Source organism: Rhodofomes roseus, assembly GCF_022264815.1.
Source record: "Rhodofomes roseus strain CIRM-BRFM 1785 chromosome Unknown C8Q71scaffold_2, whole genome shotgun sequence".
In the NCBI taxonomy this organism is placed as follows: domain Eukaryota; kingdom Fungi; phylum Basidiomycota; class Agaricomycetes; order Polyporales; family Fomitopsidaceae; genus Rhodofomes; species Rhodofomes roseus.
This window is the reverse complement of record NW_025952958.1, coordinates 1132113-1152980: the sequence shown is the minus strand read 5'-3', so window position 1 is coordinate 1152980 and position 20868 is coordinate 1132113. Positions and strand designations below refer to the sequence as shown.

Sequence of the window (20868 nt, the reverse complement as noted above, 5' to 3'; positions counted from 1 at the left end):
GCGTGACGCAACGCGACGGGGAGCGCGTCGCGGACTGGCAGCTCGATCACAATGACGGGCGGCTGCTGCAGCGGGTGTCTTTATTCAATGCATGATCCATCGCGAGACTTCCCTCTCCCGCATAGCCCCTCGGACGGTACCCTTGGTTGCCTTCTCCTCCCAACTGCCTAGGCGTCGCACACTCTCGTGCACTGCACTCGTACGAGGCATCAACAGTATCACCAGAATCAAAAGCTCGCCGCGAAGGCAACTACCCTAAGCGACTCCCTCGTCTTCTACCTCTGCGCATCATGGAGAGCCATCGGCGCAGGCTCATGGAGAAGGATGCTGAGCGTACGGGAGGCGATATCCAGGCTCCGCCAGTACGGGACCGTCCGCGAGCTCAGAGCGAAGCAGCGGTACCGAGAAGTACACCTCTTCCCCGGAGAGACCAATCCCGTCGCGCGGAGCCTGTGCCGACCACTCCATTGTTGGACGCTCATCCCTCGAACATCGGGTCTGCAGGTAATCCTAGCACTCAGACGGCTGTTCTTCCTAGTCCGGACTCCATACCACCTCCAGCCTTACCTCACCCTCCAATCAGCTCGAAAGGCTGGTCCATCTCGGGCCTGCAGCGGCAGAACAGCAACTTCCAGGATGTCCCTCGGGTCTCGTGGAAAGACGACTCGTGGATCACGAAGGCCGAAGAGTACGAACGCCAAGGCATGCCGCTCATCGTCGAGGATTGGCACACTCACCCGAAATGGTGCGCTGGATTCGACGCCGACCGGCTCGTAATTAATGACGGGGACAGTGGTGAGCATCATGCTAGCCTGTCGTTGTAGCCATTGGTCGCTGAATCTGGATGTGTTCACGTCAAGTTCTGTCGGCGCGTAACGTTCAGGACTACAAGGATATAGATATGACACTTGCCGACTTCATTGATCACTCCCGCACGGCGACGCGGTCCGCATCAAAAGGTGAGTTGAACGTCTGAATTTCGCATTCGTTCGCCGGAGGAATATCTGCTGTTGCATGAATTGTCACATCTTCGCTCGTCGAAAGCACAATATTGACGGTAGTGCCCCAGACCCGCCTTTGTACGCCAAGGACGTCGACTGTCCTCAGGCATGGCGAGAATGGCTATTCTCTGGCGTCCTCCCAAAAGGCATACAGCCAGGTGGAACCGAAGACCTACTGGGACATCTTCCCGTCCTTGTGGGTAACATCTTGCTTCGACCGTCGGTCTCAACTCATCTCCTTCAGGGACGAGTTGAGACGATCATGTGTTACTATGGGATCGGCGACACCTTCACGCCCTGCCATAAGGATCTTTGTGGGTCCACGGGCCATAATCTCATGTGCCACACGGAGAATGGCAGCTCCTTCTGGTTCATGACCTCCTCGGATGTTGCCCCAGAGGCCGCGACGTACTTCCAGGAAGAGCTCGGAAAGGAATTGGACTGGGAGAATCATGCTACGACACTCGACGAGCTCGGGAATGCACCCTTCACCATATACATAGCCGAGCAGAAATTGGGTGATCTAATCATCATTCCGCCGAGAAGTTGTCATCAAGTCGTCAACCAGGGTGGTCTTACAATGAAGCTCTCGTGGTCGAGGATGACAGCCAAGGGCTTGACGACGGCGTTACTGTATGAGCTGCCTATCTATCGGCGGTGCGTACTCCTTTGGACTGTCAACGTATGTGCTTAAACTGGATACCATAGGGTTTGCCGACCAGAGATATATCGTACGAAATCCGTTCTGCACCACTCGCTCCGCCACTACACCGAGGAGCTGGCCGGGTATTCACGATTAGAGGCCCGCCGGATGACCAAAGAGGCCACCGTTCTTGACTCATTGGTCTCCCTCTTCGATGGCGTGGTCCGTGAGGAGTATGGCGAGCCGACTGACGACAAGAGCGATGATCACGAAGCTACAATGAGGGACATATCCGGTCGCAACGCCAAATCGCAGCGACGTCTTTCATCGTCGTCCTCCTTACGCGCCAGGGGAAAGGACGACAAGGACGAGTCTTGTACGTTTGCATGCGACTTCTGCGGAGCCGATATTTTCCAGAGCTACTTCAAGTGTGACCAGTGCTGTATGCCGCCTGCTGCTGGTATGCAGCATGAAGGCGATTCCCTCGTGATATGCCCCAGTTGCTACGTCGAAGGGAGGTCCTGCCGATGCACCAACATGACACCTACACAGCGCTGCAAGACACAAAGTCTCCTCGACGATCGGAACAAGGCTGTGCACGTACTCCAACAATTGGGCTTAGGCGAAGATTCGCGTATAACTGTTCTTACCCAGAAGTGAGTCGTGTATGGCTATGTATGCGATGATACTGACACGTTATCACAGGGATCTGAAAAACGGTGACGATGTCTGTGTCTTCCAGGCCGCATGTGCCCTGCGCACACGTCGAGCCCAGTCTCTGAGCAAGGTCATTCTCTCAATTCGTCACCCTTGCATCTCAGCTAAGACATACATAACACCGCTAGCTGGATGAGCGTCGAACCTGTCACTTCAGTCACATTTCGCATCAGCTTCCGTACCTATCGACGATCTACTGCCACGGTTGTCACCACTCATGGTGTCTGACACACCTCCTAGAATCAGGCATACATGCATCGGAGGCATTCCTCGCACTCCCCAAGGAACTGGGAAAGGCGGACAACGGCCAGTGGCATCAGGTTCACGGCCGGGCAAAGCTGAACTTCGGTAACATCAAACCAGCCTTGACCAGTGTTGAGAAGACCGGGACCTTCGCGCCGGAAGCGGCCAAACTTGGTGCGAGGCTCGTGCTGGCTGCGCTGAGATTCAGGAACTGCAGGGCTGTGAACAGCATGTTCACGGTCCCCGGCTTCTATGATCATGATGTACGTTGGCGTACCTGAGGTCGGTCCGGGCCTGAAAACATCGTTAATGAGTTTACAGGTGTCAATCAGAGAGTCCGATGTGGCTGCGCCCGTTGACGACCCTCAAGTGAACACAAGACAAGACTCTGCAATGACGGTCAGCCGCTCGCAAATGCCCATTTCGGCGGCTCTGCGTGTACGCTCGCCCGGGCCTGGTGCCCAGGACTCTCCCGAAATGTTGTTTGCACACGCCGAGAGCCCCATGCCCGACGACGTTGTCATGTCAGACGAACAGGCTGTCCAGGCATCCGGCGCCAACGTTCGACCTGACGCGCCCATGGGGATGCCCACAGGCGCTCCAAGTGAACGTCCGCGGACAACGAACTTGAAAATTCCTTACGTCCTCATACCCCCTGGGCCTTCTGAGCTAGCTAAGAGGAAGAGGGCTCCAGCTGAGGTGACCCAGCTGCCGCCAAAGCGAAGGCGGACAGAGGTAGTCAGACCTCGAGGCAAGGTGAGACCGACCGTCCAAGCTACCACATTTTGACAATAGAGTTGGAGGTTGACTTCACCACTAGAGTCCTAATCCCGACTACGTTGACGATGACTACGGGGGAGCCCTTGTCAACGTTATGCAGTCAGCATACAACCAGCCACAGCAAGAAGTACCGTCAAGGCGCCGGCGGGCGATACGACGAGTCCAATCCCCAGTATCTGAACCCGACGACCCGATACCCCGAGGCAGACACGGCAACCCGCTGGTATCTCGCCCTCGGCCCTCACAAATCAAGCCTTCACCGACAACAGATATTCAGCGTCATCGTGAGATGGTCGCCTCCAGCTCGAAGGTGTCCAAGTCCAAGCCTCGACGACAAGGGTATCCGGGACCGTCCATCGCTGCATCATCGCAACCACGGACCAGTGTTGCTGTCGACCTCGCTGCACAGTCGTCTGACGCAGACACTACCAACAAGCCTGTGCTGATCCGTGCACCCCGGGGTAAACCTCCTGGGAGGCCAGCCAGCTGCGATGTTCCGCCTGCGACGAGTCATGCGCCACGGCCTAAATTCGCGAGGAATACACCTCGAGAACCTGGCCAGGTTGGTAGCACCGGTGCTGATGCTGTCTCAGATCTACAGAGACAGTTACAGCAATCCGAGACCAGGCGACTGAAAGCTGAAGCTGAGAAGGGCCTCGTTGAGAATAACTTGGCGATGGTGACAGAAGATCTGAAGGCCATACAGACAGTATACAAGAGATCGAGGGAGGATCAATTGGAGCAACGTGGAGTGGCTTCCCACTACAAATTGCTTCACGAGCATTCAGAGCGGGAGCTTAGGGACGCAAAGGACGCCTTAAGGGCCAAGGACCAGCAAAGTGCGGAACAGACAAAGCAAAGTGCGGAACAGACAAAGCAAATTGCGGACCAGACAAAACAAATTGCGGACCAGACAAAACAAATTGCGGACCAGACGAAGCAGCTGCATGACTACCAAGAGGGATTGCAATATTTAGCGAACCAGCTAGAAACCCACTTGCGTTCTGGCGTAGATTTTCAGCGCCATGTAGCCGTTCCCCAGGATCTGCGACTCGGACCTATCGTCGTCAACAACATTCGACAGTTGGCGGATCAGGTCGTCAACGTTCTCATCACAGAGTCTAATGCCAGTGAACTCCGACCACAATCCCAAGTCCCAGGCCCGCTGAGTATCGGGATGCCGACGCCAGGCCCGTCTGCAACGCAGTTTATGATCGCTCCTCCGCCTCAACCAGTACGTCGTACAGCCCTCTAGCATACAGATACTCTCATTGAACCATGCTTAGACTTCGTTTGGTCACAAAGGTCCGTGGACCGGAGGACGGCTTGAAGACTCCAGTCAGATGCACATGAATGGAGGGCAAGGGCGCGGGTTTCCGAATGGCTGGAGAGGTAACGGGCATAGACTATATCCCAACCAGAGTCGTGGCCAGCCGAACCGCCGGGGAAGGGGTGGCTACGCGCCCAACGCGTCTCCAGATCGTCCGTATACGAGGTCTTCGTATGGCGCCCCGGGCAATGACCATAGGGAATGGGTTCCGAACGTGGCTAGTAGACGACGATCGTGGGCCCCCGACCGTGATCACGAAAGGGGGCAGCCGGTCAGCAGTCAACGACTGTCGTTGGAGGAACGCTTGCAGCCCGCTGACGGACCCAGGGATCGTTCAACCTCCCCGCCCGTCCCTTCGAGTTCCCGTCAGAAGTCCAGCGAACCCCCGCGGCGAGAGCTAAGCACCTCTTCAAGCCGTGCACCCTCAAGGTCTGTTCGCGATCAGAGCCGAGAACGTAAGTCAACGCTGATAAGTAGGTTAACAATGCGCCACGACTTACTCCTGATGTTTAGCTTCTCCGATGCGAGACAGAGACTCCCCATCCTGGTCACGAACGCCTGACTCGCCACGGTCTGTGTCGCAGTCGCATGGATACTGGGAAGACACGTACGAAAGAGACGAGAATGACGATGGCGACGATATTAAGCGATCGTCGCCCCTGTCGAGTTTGTCCTCATCCTCCGGTTTAAGAGATGTTCGTAGCCCAGGTGAGCATCCCCATCCATAATACGCGTGTCATACGATTTCTTACGCCCTATGTCTGGCAAGACCCTGGGTACAGCGACACCGATCGTCGAACCCCGTCTCCTGAACGATCCTCTAGTTGATCAATCCCCCAAATCCCTAGTGCACTTGCATGACAACCCCCAAACTACTGAAATGTGTTTGTTCTATTCCAAAGCCATCGTCCTACCGCATCTATGATATCGGCGACACTGTATTATTACGTTGTAGAGTATGCATAAGTGTACCATTACCTCGATGGTTATATCGCGTGGACGCCCCTCCCTCAGTTCGAGTCGTCTCATCCATGTGAAACCCCATGTAGATGTTGCGTGTACTACCATTGCCCGATAACCAGGGACATCGACCAATGCCAACCAATGAACAAATTTGTGCGGATTAAAGAAAATATTAGAGACGCTCTTAAGTTGTCAAGCATGAAAACCGGGAGACATGATAGCAGTGAGGAGGAAATGTGGACAGGTATACGTAGACGAGATCAGCAGTAAAGGAGCGTGAGCGTGAGGGCGTGAAGATCCAGAGGGGGCGAGAGAACGTGACGAAGATCGACGGAGGGCTCAGCCACACCGGCATGTAAGAATGTTCCAGAGGGTGTTTTTCGGGGGCTCCGACTCGGTCTGGCCCTGGTATCCGCCGCCGTTGGACACTCCTACCTCCCCTCCTCGCGCACGCACGTTGCTCAGGGCAGGGGGTGCTGCACCGACGGAAGAGACCATTGGTGATGCACGGCCGTACGGCTGCGTTGCTGAGTACTCGTCCACCGCCTGTTCCCTTACGAACGAGTCGTGTCCGGGATTGGCGTACGGATGTTGCGCACTAGGTTGCTGGCTCTGTCGGCGCTGCATGGTGCCGATAGGGACGTCCACATGGGCCGCGGCCGAAGACATTGGCGTTATTTGCCCTGGAGTCGACAAGCCGCCAGGTGTCCCAGGGACTACACGGTGCTTGGAACCATGTCGTACAAGGGCAGGCGATGGTGGTACAACAACACCCTGGCCGCCAGTTTGTGACACTCTCCGTCGGTCGTCGCGCGCTTGACGGTCCACATCCCGACGACGATCCTGACCCGGGCCCGGAGCCGTGTTCTGGATTTGGGAGAGGATCTGGTTCTGACCCTAAACGGCGAGGTGAGTACCTCGTTGTCTCCTCGTGTCACGCTTCTACACGTACCAATGATGCTTCCCAGCCCTTCCCACCTTATCGGAAGCAGCGAGTGAATGCACGTTCGCAGCGGGTTTGAATCAAAAGCTTACCGTTCAATAGGTTCCAATCATATACTCCGTCGTCTACGTCACTGTTGTTCTTCATGACCTTTGCAAAGAGCTCGCGCAGGAAGTCGTAGTCGGGAGTCTCCTCAAAGCCCAGTTTCCGAACATAGTTGAGGTAGATGCCGAACTCCTCTGAGCAAGCGATGAAATCAGTCGGCTTCGCGTTACAAAAATACACGACGCACCCGGAAACCCGTCACAGAGCTCCTTGATAGGAGTTGTCTGCTTCTTCTCACCGATCTTCTCGTACTTCTGCTTGTTGGTGGCAGCTTTGAGACCCTGCCAGGGCAGGCTCCCTCTGAGGAAGTACATGAAGACATGACCTAGTGACTCGAGGTCGTCCCGACGAGACTGTTCTGGAAATATGTGCATTAGGTCGCAGGCCGCATGAAATGAAGGGATTCCCATACCTCGACCCAGATGGGTATTGATACTCATGTACCGTGCCGTGCCGCTTAGACTCTTCCGTTCACGGTAGGGAATGTGCTGCTTCGTCTTGGGATCGCGGTACTGCTTGGCCATACCGAAATCAACGACATGGATGACTGCGGAGCAACGCACTCAGAATGGCAGGGACTCTTAAAGACTATATAGCCTTACTATTCGTCGCCTTTGTTCCTGGCCGGCCGATGAGGAAGTTGTCGGGCTTGATGTCGCGGTAGATGAGGTTCTTCTCGTGTATTGTCTGAACGCGAGTGATCTAGGGCTGCACGTCAGCAGCGCATACCCATCACTGAGAGCCTCGCCTTACCATCTGCCGCGCAGCCATGCAAACGGTCTTGATGGAGAACTTCCGGCCACACATGTCGAAGAGATCCTCGAGACTCGGGCCGAGGAGGTCGATGACCAGGATGTTGTGCAGTCCCTCCTGCCCAAAGTGATAGATTTGCGGGATCCCCGCTGCATCGCGCTCCGTGTCAGAGCAGGGCGGTGAAAACAGCAGTGCACACGCTACTCACGGCACCCCGCCAATATCCGGTACGACCGACACTCATCTCGAAGCTGCGGCGCCTCCGCTTTCCTCGGTTCCTGGCAATGAATGGCTGATGAGCACGCAGCCCGCGTTAGAGAAGGCAACCGCGCGTACAAACTTGATGGCCACAGTCTGCGAGTTGAGCAGGTTGGTGCCTGGACACGATGCAGGGATGAGCAGAGCGTCCTTGGGCGGACGGTGACGCTTCACGCCGGTATTGCGACCATACCTTCAAAGATGACCCCGAAGGAGCCCTCGCCGATCTTCTTGCCTACGCGATAGTGCACGCCGACGATGTTCGCGGTGGAGGAGGAGGAGTGGGCGTGCGAGGCCATGTCGGACAGTGGGCTTGACGGCGGCGAGGAGGAAGCTGGAAGGCCAGAGGCCCGACTCGACGTCGAGCCTCTGCTGTAACCGTTGCCTATTATCGCTCTCGGCACTTCCCGGCCGCACCCCCGGCTGCAGCGCTCAACGGGCGCTTGGCAGGGGCCACACTGCGCACAGCGTGGGCCACGGCGCGCACAACATATCGCACAGCAGGCGCAGGTTTCAACGTATTACGGGCATGGTACGGCATGTCACAAAGTAGTACACAACAGGTCATAACACGGCGTGGGGGAGGTATGCGAGCGAGGTAACCAGTGGCAATGAGATGGGTACAGATGCTGCGGGCAGGGGGTAACACAAGTACGTACAAGACCCAGACAGCGCGCGAGACTGACAGCGAATACAGATGCGAGCGCACATCAGGAAAGAATACGACGAGAAGCAATACTGCCTGATCGACATGCCCTCCAAGTCCTCCAAGACAGTCTCTCAGCCGGGTATCCCATCCTCAGCGGCGCACTTCATCGGAATTCAAAGCATGATGTAGTGCTTTCCGGTACGTGGACCAACGAGAGCTGTTGGTAACTGTGCGATGATCTGTCAGTACAGTACGGCATCTCGCAGGACAGCTTTACTCACGGTTCCGAGTTTTGGTGGAAGTAGAACCCGCTCATGGTGGCTACAGGGGATGAGGGCACGCCGCGAGATTGCGACCGGCCTTGCCTGTTTGCTCCCTGGTTCATCGATGTCCGCCGTGCACGAGATCTGAACCTGGGCTTGTCGGAAGTCGGAAGAGTGGACGGATCAAGGGACGTGGGAGATTGGGAACTGTGGGTACTCGTGGAGCTGGATTGGTGAGGGTTGAAGTCGACGCAGACATAGTAGAACCCTACATATCAAGGTGAGTCAGCAAACAAAATTCAAGATGTCTACTTGACAGGACATCCATGACAATGAGCTTGAAATGAACATACCTGCGAAACTCGCCCCGTTGATATCCTGTACACGGTGATCGGGAACCAGGAACTTCTCCTTCCACCTCATGAACACTGCGCCCCGATTCGCGTCCTTCATCGTCAGGTGCGGCTTTTTCAATTCATGCCGGACGTGTCGGAAGGCAGGGAAGCGAGCCCAATGAACCATATCATCCTGCTCCGTCGCCCCCCAATTCCTCGTCAGGAACCCGTACCGACTCCCGATGATCTCGGCATCGAAGTATGTGGTGAGCTCAGGCCAATCATCCGTCAACCCGCGTATGCGCAGATAGCCACACAAATGGGATGACGCAAAGTCAACATCCTATGGCAGCCAATTGTTTCAATCCACAATTGCCCGTAATCACACAATTCGGACACTGACCACAATGGTAACATTGACGTCGTAGCTGTTCCTGCCGCTCTTCTGCGTGCCCTGAAATGTAGCGCCAGGATAGAGACAGTGGTGACCTTGCGAGCGCACTCGCAACCGCGTGATGTCCGACAATGGGTCAGGCGACGCAGCAAGCGCTGCCTTTGACCGAGCCCTACTGCTAGACGGGGTAGCGAGCTGGACCGGCGAAAGTTGTGCTGTCGATGATGGTTGGGAATGGTGAGGGGGGATGGACTTCGTATCGATGGGTGCAGGGGTCGGGCGAGCGGGAACGTGGACGACAGGCGTCTCTGGCGGGGCCGGTAATGATGCTGGGTGTTCAACATGGACAATCGACAGGGCGCTGGTTGACGGACGGTCCATGTCTTCGTCTTCGTCAAGGCCACGGTCGACCGGGGAATGCGACGCATGAGGGATAGACTCCCTCCGTGGTGCGACTGGTGCCTCGTTGCGTCCGCCTTGCAGAGACTCCGCGCGACGTAAGAGCACCCGTTCCATGGTGAAGTACTCGACGGTCGACGGGGCCTCTGCGCGGTGGGGGACGAGACGGGTGTGGCATGGCCCGCAGACAATGGAAGTCTCGCTGGAGTCGGGGTCGCCGTGAAGAAAGAAAGCAGAATTGGGAGAGTCTGCTGAGAGGGGGCAATGGCAGGCGGAGCAGAGCTTGACCTGCCCCTGGGACTGGTCAGGGGACGGCTGGTCGTGTATCGCGGGAACGGGGTGCTCTGATGGCATAGTGTGGAGGAAAGCGAGGATGTACGGGGACGAGGACGGACGGGGGAGCCTAAAAGCGTGGGGAGAGCGTGTGGGAGCTCGACAGCGGTGGACGAAGCGGCGAGAGCTTCGTGTCTGCACGTGCGGCAATCACCCAGATACGCGCACGGCCAGTCGCAGCCCTCCACCCCTCCTCCTCCCTCCTCCTCCATCCTCGACGCCCCGTCCAGCCTCTGCACACACCGGCGCCCCATCGGTCGTGCGTCCTCTCTACGCCGCCCACGGCCCTCCCAACTGCACCGCATTGCCGTGCGCGGGCGTCCGCCACCCTACCCAGGCGTCTCTCGCACCGCTACTACTCGACAATGTATCCGAAGGCATCTCCCTCGTTCTCGGCCGCCTCGTTTCGGCTCTCGCACTACGCTCGTGGGCACGCTAGCCGCCCGCGGGAGATCGCGATTGACGGTGCCGTCCCACAATTGACAGTCTCCCGGACGTTTCCTCCCGCCGCGCACCCCTTCGGACCTGCATGACAAGAGCGAAGGCGATGCGTCGAGCGGGGCGGCTCGTCCGCTCGTTTCACCACGTACCTCGGTCCCTGTCCGCGCCTCTCGACGCGTCCCGCCAGGTGCTCGAGCCTCGACGGGGCGGGCAATGGCATGACGTCCGTCCTCGTCCTTCTGCTCCATGCGCGACTACCCAGCGAGGCGCGCAGCGAAGCGGCTGTTACGGACTCTGCTTACGGTCGGAGAACCCGCGGCGCTCGATGTGCCATAATCGCATGTCCATCGCTCTCGGGCGTCGTATGTCCACCACTGGTTTGCCACAGGTACTTAAGCTCGCGCTCCCGACACGCTCGCCCCATCCAATCACCGCCGCAGCGGGCGAATGCGAATCTCAGCGCACCGCCGGGAATCTACGCCTTGCTGATCCCAACACTCAATTTGCCCGCATCTGTGGTCCCCAGGCATTCCGCGGGCGCGCGATCATGTTTCCGTCACCCACAGTGCACATCGAGCAGCGATCGAGCCCGGACCGTGCGTCCTGTTCCACGGATCCTCAATGAATCACTCCCGTTCCGAAAATGCTGACCTTCCATTGCAACCGATCCGCGTATGATCATAGTGATGCAGAGTAGTGATATATGTATACTAAATGTCTCTATGCTACGGCGCATCCCCATTCGTGTCGTGCGGCGTGCGTGTCGTCAGAAATAAAAGCTCGTACATCTATCGTGGAAATCCTACGGACGGAAGCTACTGCTTCTCGACGTCGGTGATCTTGCGGCCCAAATCCTCACCACCCGCAATTGTACGGGTGTCTTCTCGTGATATTGACGTCTGCGTCCTTTCTTGTGTTGCGTCATCGTCGCCAGCAGACGGGTTGACCGGCATGTCGCCTGGGTTGCCTTCTGCGACAGCCTCCGCCTGGCCCTTCTCAACGTCGGCCACGTTCGGCTGCTGACTGCCCCGGACGACGTTCCGCTTGAGCGTATATCCACGCAGGAACAAGACTACAAGCGAAAGTGTCAGATACACTCCTCTCACACAGGCCCGAGCAGGCAAATTACCTAGGATAAAGCCAACACCAACGATTGGCGTGTCAACGATCCAAATCGTGCTGATGGCCTCGCAATATGCCTTCATAAGAGCAATGCGGGTCGGCATGTCCTTAAGCAGAGCGTGAGCACTAGACAGACCGTGCTGGCCCCACAAGTCATCACTCACGGAGATCGACCCAATCTGCGGGACAAACTGGTTCAAATTCGACGCAGACACGTTGATGTCCAGCCCGGGTATATCCTTGACCTTCCGTTGGAGGACCTGCCCATTCAATCCCACCGTCAGCCCACCGCAGCGCCGGCATGACGCAAGAAAAGGCACACGCACCCCCGAGAGGATCGCGTCGCCAATCGTGACACCCAACGTTCCGCCGAGTAGCCTGCGAACCGGAGCTGTCAGTCGGAGCGCGCGCGGAGGCCAAAAGCCGAGCTTCGCACCTGATGAAGCCGAAGGTGGCCGTAGTGGTAGCCATGTCCTTCAATGGCATTGCTGCTTGCAAGCCGATTAGGGGCGTCTGGTGGCAGAGGCCGCGCATGAGCACTTGTCATCCATCGCGCTCCTGGCGCTGAATCGATATTACTCGCCTGGAAGAGACATCCCAGGCCAAGGGCACCAATGAGAGGGATGGCTTCCTTGACGCCGCTGTCATGCCATTTCGCTTGCGTTAGTAAGCAGCTAGTACGTGAGTTTGTGGGCGTACTTTGACGATGACTCGCTGAGCATGATCATGAGGCCGTAGCCCAGGGTGAACATCCCCCATGAGACCCACATTACGGGTCTCCAGCGGCCAGTCCTGGCAACGATTTGGCCGGACACGACGGACATGATCGAGGAGCCTAGGGAGTAGGGGAGCATCCTGCATTCGGCGGTGAGCGTCAATAAGTAGGTAGCTGTAGCAGTACGCACCTAACGCCAGACATCGTGGCCGATGCGCCAAGCACCTGGTAGTAGACGGGCAGGTAGAATGTACCGCTGAAGAAGGCGATGGCGTGGAGGAAGACGGTGATCAGGATGAAGGCAGTCGTCCGCACCTATATGAAACAATAAGCAACTACACTGACCCCAGATGTCTTGATGAATATTTACCTTGAAGAGGCGCGGCGGAATGATGGGTGACCTCTTCGTGTATATCTCGTTCACCGTAGCGAGGAGCAGCAGGACAACGCCTATTACCAGCGGCGCGATGGCAGCGGCCGAGTCCCCTGATCGCAGACATTATTGTGAGGCTAGGAAGACTACCACAAAGAATAGAACTCACAGGAGTTCTCGCTGAAGTTGAAGCCAATTAGTACACATACAACACCGCCGATGACCAGGATCAGGCCGACGAAGTCGAATTCCCGGACATGCTCGCGAAGCGGTTTGCCGTGGTGCGGGTTGAGGTTCAGGAAGAAGTACAAGATACCGAAAGCTAGTCCACCGGTCGGCCTACGGTCCACCGCGGTCAGCAGAACGAACTACGGTAGCTGCACTCCAGTGCTCACAGGTTAATGAAGAAACACCTATGACGTAGGGATGTTCAGTGGGAACTCTTGTCTCTTGTCTCTGTGTGCTTACCATCTCCACGAGACGTGCTCCGCAAATACCTATGGATTTTCCGTTAGATACAATATCAGAAACACCCAGGGAAGCTACGCACTCCACCAAGGAGGGGACCAATGACACTGACGAGCGGTCATGAGTCAGCGAACGACGAGCAAAGGTCTAAGTACGCGGGGTTTGCCTCACCTTGCGACTCCCCAAGTTGCTCCGATGAGACCCGCGTATTTCCCTCGGCTATGCGACCGTGAGTGAAGTGGTAATCATGGAGAACATTCCACATACTCTCGGAGAGAGACAATATCTGAGATGGTGATTTGTACGAGCTGCATGATGCCACCACCTCCGATACCCTGAACGGCACGGCAGATGACAAGCCATGTCATGTTCTGAGCGGCACCGCATAGTGCGGACCCGATCTGCAACACATAAGTCCTTCAGCGATAATCCTCTTGACGGAGAGGGGGCGCGGCACTGACGAGGAAGATCAGGATGGAACCAAATAGCACGGGCTTCCGGCCTACATTGAAGTCAGTCGATGTACTTGGGAACGTATTGAAAGACGCGGACCGAAGATATCTGAGAGCTTTCCGTAAACAGTCGAGAGGGCGGCGGCGGCAAGCAGATATGCACTGCAAATTGTCAACGGCTGCATTCGCGAAGTATGGACTCTGCAAGAAATACCTTCCGACCCATCCATAGTCCCGACCTCCACCAATTTTCTCGACAATGGTAGGCAAGGCGGTAGATACGATCGTCTGAGTGTGTTTAGTAAATAGCCGTGACATCAGGGATGGACGTAACTCACCTGATCGAGCGCGGACAGGAACACAGAAGCCATCAATCCAAAAAATACGATAGGTAGCTTGTTCTCTGGCAGAACCTGCTGTTCATTTAATCTCCAGTCTGGTTTTGTTTTCTGAGGGCTAGCCAGAGAAGTCGGGGAGGTGGGAACATCCTCCGGAGCTCGTTTCTCGTCCAGGGTAGCAGCCTGCTGTGCCATGGCTAGGGGTCTAGGAACCTAACGAACGCAAAGGTAACCGGACAAGCCAGCTGGGGGAGGGCTCGAGGGACGCCTGGGGGCACACACGCTCCGCACAATGCGGGTGCATACCATATATTTGCCGGTCAAAAGTAAGCGGAGTCCCCACCATCCCTTCCAACAACATTCTGCCGTCATGCCGCTGCGCCCCCATTGGCCCGCGTCCGTGCAGGCGCTAGGGATGCCGGGCGCTCACTTACATGTTTGTCTTCCGCTGAGGGGCCCCACTGCGCGAGCTGACTGAGTCAGTGACTGATCACGCTGAACGTGCTTCAACTCCTCCCCAGCATGTCCTGGTCTGCAAATTCTCGATGCACCCCTGACCCACCTTGAACGGCCGCGCTACTCGTAGACGCATTCCGAGTCATAGGCGGCACAGCAGCTGACTCAGGAGCCCGCGCCGTGGGCTTGCGTGTACCAAGCCGGAAATGAGACAACCAGTTGCCTGTCCGGTAGGAACGGGCCACCTCCTCGATCACGTTATCCATATGAGATCCTGCGATACATAGGGAGATCGCTGCCAATTATAGCCTCGCCGACCATGCCGTACTCGATCTTCTCATCACACGTAACGGTACACCTGGCTAACGACTCTGCGTAGGGTCCTTCGCAATGAGGCTACTGGCTGCCTTCGGTGTGACTCCGAGAGCGCAGGGCCAAGGTGGACCCTGCGAATCTACGTGAAGTATCCAGGTGAGCAACGACCGCAAGCAAGTACAGTATTGACAGTGTCCAGCGAACGGGGTCGCTTCTCGCACGCGTTTGAGATGGTGGCCGTTTGGTGGCCGAGGACCATGCGCAGCTCTTACGCGCCGACGCCCTTGGACATAAGTACTCTCCTAGTCTGCCGTATATTTGCGGAAGGCTATGCATGACAGTAGATCCAGAAACGACGATTGGTGGGCGGTATGCATACGTACCTGCCTGCCATAAGTTTACTATACATATCCGACACGCGTACCCCACACTTCGAATGAGGATCCTTTGGCGCGAACTCATAACTTGAAGGTTCGTGCTGCGCCGACCCTCATATACATTCACCCACTTGTAATTACTCAGTACTCAGTACTCAGCACTCGGCCATTCGTCACTTGCGAAACACCAAACTGATCAAGGTCCATGGGAATTCTCAGAGCGAGACCGTCCTCGATCAGCCGGAACAAATTTTGTGTTTGGCAAGCCTCGACCTGCGCGGTCATCGCAGTCTCCGGATTCCATTATGTGCCAGTCTCGGGCATCGCTCTACCAATCAGGCAGGCTAACTGGCGGGATTCTGGTATAACTTCCAGAGCAGAACGTAGTCAGGACCGGCTTTCCTTCCAACCATGCGTCAACGGGGGTCTCATTTTGTACGTGACATCATCATGCTCGACGCTCAGTGATTGTCGGGGCAAAGAGTAGAGGATACAGTCACCGCCATACTACACCTCTATGCTGCCGCAGCCGTAGATCCCGTTCCCATGGGGCTGACGTCGAGGCGAAGGACTTACCTGCTTAGGTGATCGTCACTATCATTTGCCAGCACGTTGTGACTCGTCCTCGCTGCTCTCGCGTGTCCCATCGATATTCGCCGGAAATTACTAGAACACCACGCCTTCAGGTTCCCGCTATAGTAATACTAATAGGAGCGAACGAAATGACAAGGCATACATCGTCCGATTTCCCTGCGCATCGTCTACGAACCTCAATGCTAGTATATCACCGTTGATCTTCTCGTCTTCCGAGCCCAACGATGTAAACAAGCACCTGTATGTGCATTGATGGTATATCATGGCGAGCAAGGTCTCGGAGTGCCAGCAAGTGTACTTACGAAGGACGTTATTTCCATTCTGGGAGGAAGGCATCGAGGGATGAACGCATGCTTACATAATTACACTTATCTAATCCTAAGACCTCCAAGAATCTTTGCGCTCGCGTTTTCACTCAGGACCACCACTCTCCTCTTTCTTCCACTCTCCTCCTCCTCTGCATCTCACCTGTCCTCGCAAAATCATGGCCGATCAATCCACGATCCCTACGTTCAAGCTCGTGCTTGGTACGCCTCAATCGCTTGAGTGGCATACGCGCTTTCTGACCTGCTGTGTCCGACGCGTTTTCTCGATCGATACTCGCATTCCGCGTTCTTTGTGCCCCCCTCGCCTCCTCTGACATCCCGGACCTCGTTATGTCGCGCGATGGATACTGATGGCATGCAGTTGGTGATGGAGGTACTGGCAAGACCACCTTCGTCAAGGTATGCTCGACGCGTTTGTCTACCGGCCTGTCTGATCGCGTACTGATCTATCCCCTCCCATAGCGCCACTTGACGGGTGAATTCGAGAAGAAGTACATCGGTATGCCGCGATAGCTCGATGCATGCGAGACGTGTCGTGTCGTCGCTGTTGCTCACGCGCCACCCTGTGCAGCCACCCTCGGTGTCGAGGTCCACCCTCTGTCCTTCTCGACCAACTTTGGCACGATCTGCTTCAACGTCTGGGACACTGCCGGGCAGGAGAAGTTCGGTGGTCTCCGTGATGGCTACTACATTCAGGGCCAGTGCGGTATCATCATGTTCGACGTCACTTCCCGTATCACGTACAAGAACGTGCCTAACTGGCACCGCGATCTTGAGCGTGTTTGCGAGAACATCCCGATCGTGCTCTGCGGTAACAAGGTCGACGTGAAGGTGCGTAGGGATTCTTTTGTTCATGGCGCGCTGCGGCTGACTGCGCACGATCTTGCAGGAGCGGAAAGTGAAGACTGGTCAGGTCACCTTCCACCGGAAGAAGAACATCCAGTACTTCGAGATCTCTGCGAAGTCCAACTATAACTTCGAAAAGCCGTTCCTGTGGCTTGCGAGGAAGCTTGTTGGGTGAGTTCATCGGATCCGCTTTATAATGTCGATCCGCTCAACTGAACTTCGTCCAGTAACCCGGCGCTGGAGTTCGTTGCTGCACCTGCGCTCGCACCGGCTGAGGTCCAGGTTGACCCCGCCCTCATGGAGCAGTACCAGAAGGAGCTTGCACAGGTACGTTCTACGATGATTTGTGACCGATTGGGTCTGATCTCTGGCCAGGCCGAGGCTGTCCCTCTCCCGGAAGAAGACGACGACTTCTAAACATAATGAATGCGCGCCTTTCATCGCTTTCCCCTCGGCTTATCGCTCGTACACTCCTCTGTGTCCCCATACTGTTCCATATACACATTACATTGCAACTTGCTACTCCGAGATCCATCTTCAGTTACGACACCACTGTTATGAATAATTGTGTATGCCAGCATTCGCCCAGAGCGTCATGTCACTAACGTACGGAGGTCGATCGAAGGCATTCAAGTGTATGAATCGAGTTTTTGTAGAATCAATTGAAAGGAAGAAACGTAGTCTCGCCGCAAGACCCTCCACGTTCACGTGCGAGGGGTTTGTGTCGAAGTTGAACGAACCTAGGAAGAAACGAGGGATTTTTTAGTTCGCGGACACGAGAGATCCAATTGAGCCGCCTATGCGTGATACTTATACAGTGAGGGCACGGAGTCAGATACAGGATAGAGTATATGTAAGAGTAGTGATACATTCGGGTCGTCTTCGTGTTACAGCGTTTACATTTGTGATGCCAAGTTCAGCAAACCCCTATTGAGAACCTCAGTCGACAGATTGTCTAGGCCGAGGGCATCAAGAGCGCGTTGTTTGATTCTCAGGGGGGCAGTTGCGAGTTTTCGGAGGGCCTCCTCGTTGCGGATGCCTATCTGAACGAGGCGCGGCATAGCCTCTAGCATATGCATGGGCATGGGAAGCGACAGGAGAAAATCACGGACGGCCGCGTCGCTGCCGCCACTCGGGCGTGGCGGCGGGTCATATCTGACAATTAATGGCTCAGGCTGGCGCTGAGCCTGAACTTGAGGGGGAGCTTGGGGTCGCGGCTGTTCTTCAACATCCCTCTGCGGCTAAACAACATCAGTTCGCGCAGTGACAGATGCAAAAGTTGGGTTGTACGTACCGCAATTGATGGGAGCTGGAGTGTGGAGGAGGCCCGAGTACTAGTGGCTTGCCTGGATGGGCCACGCAACACTCCCACATACAATCGGCACCGTGGCTTTGGGCGAGCTGCTGCAGGCTGTGGGTCTAGGACGGCCTGCTCCCTGTAGACGCGCTTCTTGGCGGCTTGTTGCTTTGGGGCACGTTTGACACGTTCCCTCTGGATGGATTTCTTGCCGCCAGTGGGACGAGGCGCAGGCTGGGGAGTCGGTCGGAACACAGTCTATGGGGTGTCGATCAAAAGACACTGCACCTTCGCGGGCCGCGACTCTGACTTCGGTCGATGGCTCGCCAGCTTCGGTCGATGGCTCGAAAGTTTCGCGAACTTCGTCGTGTACGCCTCAATCGGCCACGGTCCGTCATACTGATACATCATCACCCAGTGTGAGGCCACCTGCGGGGCCGATGGGTATGAGTAATATGCAATGAATAGAGCATTAGTGTGGACGCACGTCATCGATATGTTCTTTCTTCGCGTTGGTGGGTTGTTTCGTCCAAGGGAGCGAGACGACGAGGTGGCGCTCGACAGACTTATCTATGAGTTTCTACATAGACAGATCAGTGAGCGTCCTCCAAAGGCTGTGCATCAATTGACGTACCACGAAGTCATCGAACTCCTCTTCGCTGAGATTCATCTGATTCCGCAAGGTATTGTGCCCGTTCTGAGAGTGTGCGGCACACTGGGCGATCTGACGCGGTCGCTTGATCTTGTATTCTAGAGCGAAGACTCAGCAGTCAGCAATATAATGAACTAGGATTGCAGTAATCGCATACCAAGAGCCTGCCAATCACTGTAATCTGACGACATGGCAAGTATCCTCACACTGCAGGTGCTAGTACTGTGAAGGAGTGCCGGACTCGGAGCGACTGCGATGGGCTGCTACAGGATGTGTGTGATTGCGTACACTCCTGTTTGGTCAGAGCCCGATGAATGCCGCAGATTATGTACAAGATAAGGCGGCTCAATGCCGTGAGTACATCGCGAGTTCCGACCTGGCAGAAACCTTGCAGTCACAAGGTCAATGCCCCCGTGTGCGTTACTTGACCGTTGTGGGCTTGAGGGTCGCTATCATGACCGACTGGAGTCGCCACTGTCGTCGGTCTTTCCCAATGATTTACCTGCTCGCACCGAGCCCCGCTGGTCTTACGCTGTAGACTACTACCTTCGCACGCGCTGCATAGTGACATCGCTCGAGCGACGTGCAGTCGAGGACGTACACGATATTCGTCAACGCGCAGGTGCACACTCAACCCAGCCGGTACATGATCGAACACCCACCGATGGGACAGTACACTTGTGCTTTGGCAACAGTGATATCCATGCTTCATGCAGAGGCAAACTTAGGTGAGGTTGGGATTCGCGAGGGTCCAAGAAGACAGATGAATCCAGGAATCCGATTAGAAAACTGCTTTCCGCTTGCGCCCTGTATACTTCGAGTCGCGGGGAACATCTTCCTTGCCTCTCCGTCGATATAGCTACGTGATCCGCTTAGCTGTCATCATGATATAGGCTTGTAGATGGGACGTACCTCTTTCTTACGAATGATCCAGTCCTTATCCTTGATACTTTTCCGCTTTCCGTTCTTATCCCTCTTCCTCTGACGCTGTCTTGAAGCCTCGAACCTAGCGTGGGCCTGGCCATCTTCCTCCCCTGCCTCTAGACCTTTCGGTATTTGTTGTGCGCCACCGCCGCCTCCTACGTACAGACAGAGGAAGACCTTGCGCGCCTTGTTCGAGTTTGGATAGTCTACCACGACACCGCCTCCAAACCCTGCCTTCTGCGCTATCGAAGTGATCAACTGGACTTGGTCGTCTGAGGTGGGATAGAACTGGAGGACTGCTCTAGAGGGGTTACGTAGTGCTGCGTGTAGTGTAGTGAAGAAGCGTGTCAGGCGGTGCGGAGGAGAGGAGGTTGGATGTGATGTCTCGGCGTTGAGTAACCATTGGATGACGGAGATACTGAGAGCATGTCAGCAGAAACGATATAAAGTCGGATAACTACTAACCTGATGGCACCGTCGAAGCTACCTGGCCGAAAACCGAAGCCCTGACCAATGTCTTGTAGGAAGAGATCGCCTTCGACTTCCCTCTCAAGCGCGACCTCTATAGGCCATCAGTTGAACGGCACGATACGTGGGAAGACATAGAAGATATACCTAGCATGCTCGGCGCGACGTCTACGCCCACCCATACATGACCCTGTTCGTCCAGGATCTCGCCTGAGAGCCCAGATCCGCATCCGATGTCGAGCAGGAAAGCAGGCTGGTCCGACGGCAAATTGAGGAGTTCCAAAGCACGATAAGTCATGTCGGCTTGGATCTGCTGTATACGAGAGCTGCGGTGAGATGAGATATGGCACCTCATGGTAAAGTGAGTAGACGCACTTGTTCGTATACTTTTTGGCTTCGGTGTCGCCATAGTACTAAGCGAAGACATGAGGCTATCAAGCGTGTAGGAGAATAGAGTTGCCTACAATTTCTGGTGGTGCTTGTAGCTCTGGACGGGACATGTTGAGGGCGGCAAGCGGGTGGAGAAGAGACTGGCCAGCCGTGCGGTTTGCGCCTGGGACCGAAATCTTCGGGGATGCTCGACTAGATCTCGATC

At 55.8% G+C, this 20868-nt stretch overlaps 7 protein-coding genes across 7 annotated transcripts; 2 read left to right on the top strand and 5 right to left on the bottom strand.

Moving 5' to 3' along the window:
- The first annotated feature begins 67 nt into the window (after positions 1–67).
- Positions 68–5740, top strand: C8Q71DRAFT_219439 (uncharacterized protein). Its single transcript, XM_047917093.1, has 11 exons — positions 68–795; positions 861–959; positions 1070–1658; positions 1710–2300; positions 2350–2431; positions 2490–2867; positions 2926–3360; positions 3425–4618; positions 4671–5169; positions 5228–5422; positions 5484–5740. The coding sequence occupies exons 1-11, from the start codon at positions 291–293 to the stop codon at positions 5540–5542; spliced, it is 4626 nt and encodes a 1541-aa protein (XP_047783810.1). The 5' UTR covers positions 68–290; the 3' UTR covers positions 5543–5740.
- Positions 5730–8184, bottom strand: C8Q71DRAFT_219243 (CK1/CK1/CK1-G protein kinase). Its single transcript, XM_047917092.1, has 10 exons — positions 7930–8184; positions 7815–7855; positions 7687–7756; positions 7479–7627; positions 7328–7427; positions 7138–7272; positions 6913–7083; positions 6713–6859; positions 6630–6655; positions 5730–6574 (listed from the first exon to the last, which is right to left on the bottom strand). The coding sequence occupies exons 1-10, from the start codon at positions 8033–8035 to the stop codon at positions 6017–6019; spliced, it is 1503 nt and encodes a 500-aa protein (XP_047783809.1). The 5' UTR covers positions 8036–8184; the 3' UTR covers positions 5730–6016.
- A 1-nt stretch (position 8185) lies between these two features.
- C8Q71DRAFT_219234 (vacuolar import and degradation protein-domain-containing protein) lies at positions 8186–10302 on the bottom strand. The gene is made up of 4 exons (XM_047917091.1): positions 9387–10302; positions 9002–9326; positions 8667–8916; positions 8186–8612 (listed from the first exon to the last, which is right to left on the bottom strand). Exons 1-4 carry the CDS (start codon positions 10128–10130, stop codon positions 8549–8551), a joined length of 1383 nt encoding a protein of 460 aa, XP_047783808.1. The 5' UTR covers positions 10131–10302; the 3' UTR covers positions 8186–8548.
- Positions 10303–11365: 1063 nt separating this feature from the next.
- C8Q71DRAFT_853285 (major facilitator superfamily domain-containing protein) lies at positions 11366–14213 on the bottom strand (the record flags this gene model as incomplete). The annotated part of the gene is made up of 19 exons (XM_047926925.1): positions 11366–11622; positions 11680–11779; positions 11837–11932; positions 11999–12050; positions 12109–12160; positions 12213–12313; positions 12372–12527; positions 12578–12702; positions 12758–12873; positions 12930–13099; positions 13156–13173; positions 13229–13257; positions 13311–13335; positions 13400–13447; positions 13496–13629; positions 13690–13730; positions 13781–13842; positions 13895–13968; positions 14019–14213. The coding sequence occupies 19 exons, from the start codon at positions 14211–14213 to the stop codon at positions 11366–11368; spliced, it is 1851 nt and encodes a 616-aa protein (XP_047783807.1).
- Positions 14214–16138: 1925 nt separating this feature from the next.
- On the top strand, positions 16139–17454 carry C8Q71DRAFT_219123 (GTP-binding nuclear protein RAN). Its single transcript, XM_047917089.1, has 7 exons — positions 16139–16287; positions 16460–16485; positions 16549–16585; positions 16658–16917; positions 16976–17103; positions 17160–17259; positions 17308–17454. Exons 1-7 carry the CDS (start codon positions 16245–16247, stop codon positions 17347–17349), a joined length of 636 nt encoding a protein of 211 aa, XP_047783806.1. The 5' UTR covers positions 16139–16244; the 3' UTR covers positions 17350–17454.
- Positions 17455–17704: 250 nt separating this feature from the next.
- Positions 17705–19179, bottom strand: C8Q71DRAFT_219137 (uncharacterized protein). Its single transcript, XM_047917090.1, has 6 exons — positions 19039–19179; positions 18864–18979; positions 18717–18809; positions 18518–18658; positions 18227–18463; positions 17705–18173 (listed from the first exon to the last, which is right to left on the bottom strand). The coding sequence occupies exons 1-6, from the start codon at positions 19070–19072 to the stop codon at positions 17829–17831; spliced, it is 966 nt and encodes a 321-aa protein (XP_047783805.1). The 5' UTR covers positions 19073–19179; the 3' UTR covers positions 17705–17828.
- Positions 19180–19662: 483 nt separating this feature from the next.
- On the bottom strand, positions 19663–20773 carry C8Q71DRAFT_698512 (williams-Beuren syndrome critical region protein 22; the record flags this gene model as incomplete). The annotated part of the gene is made up of 6 exons (XM_047920025.1): positions 19663–19740; positions 19794–20223; positions 20271–20367; positions 20421–20599; positions 20649–20686; positions 20738–20773. 6 exons carry the CDS (start codon positions 20771–20773, stop codon positions 19663–19665), a joined length of 858 nt encoding a protein of 285 aa, XP_047783804.1.
- Positions 20774–20868: the final 95 nt, after the last annotated feature.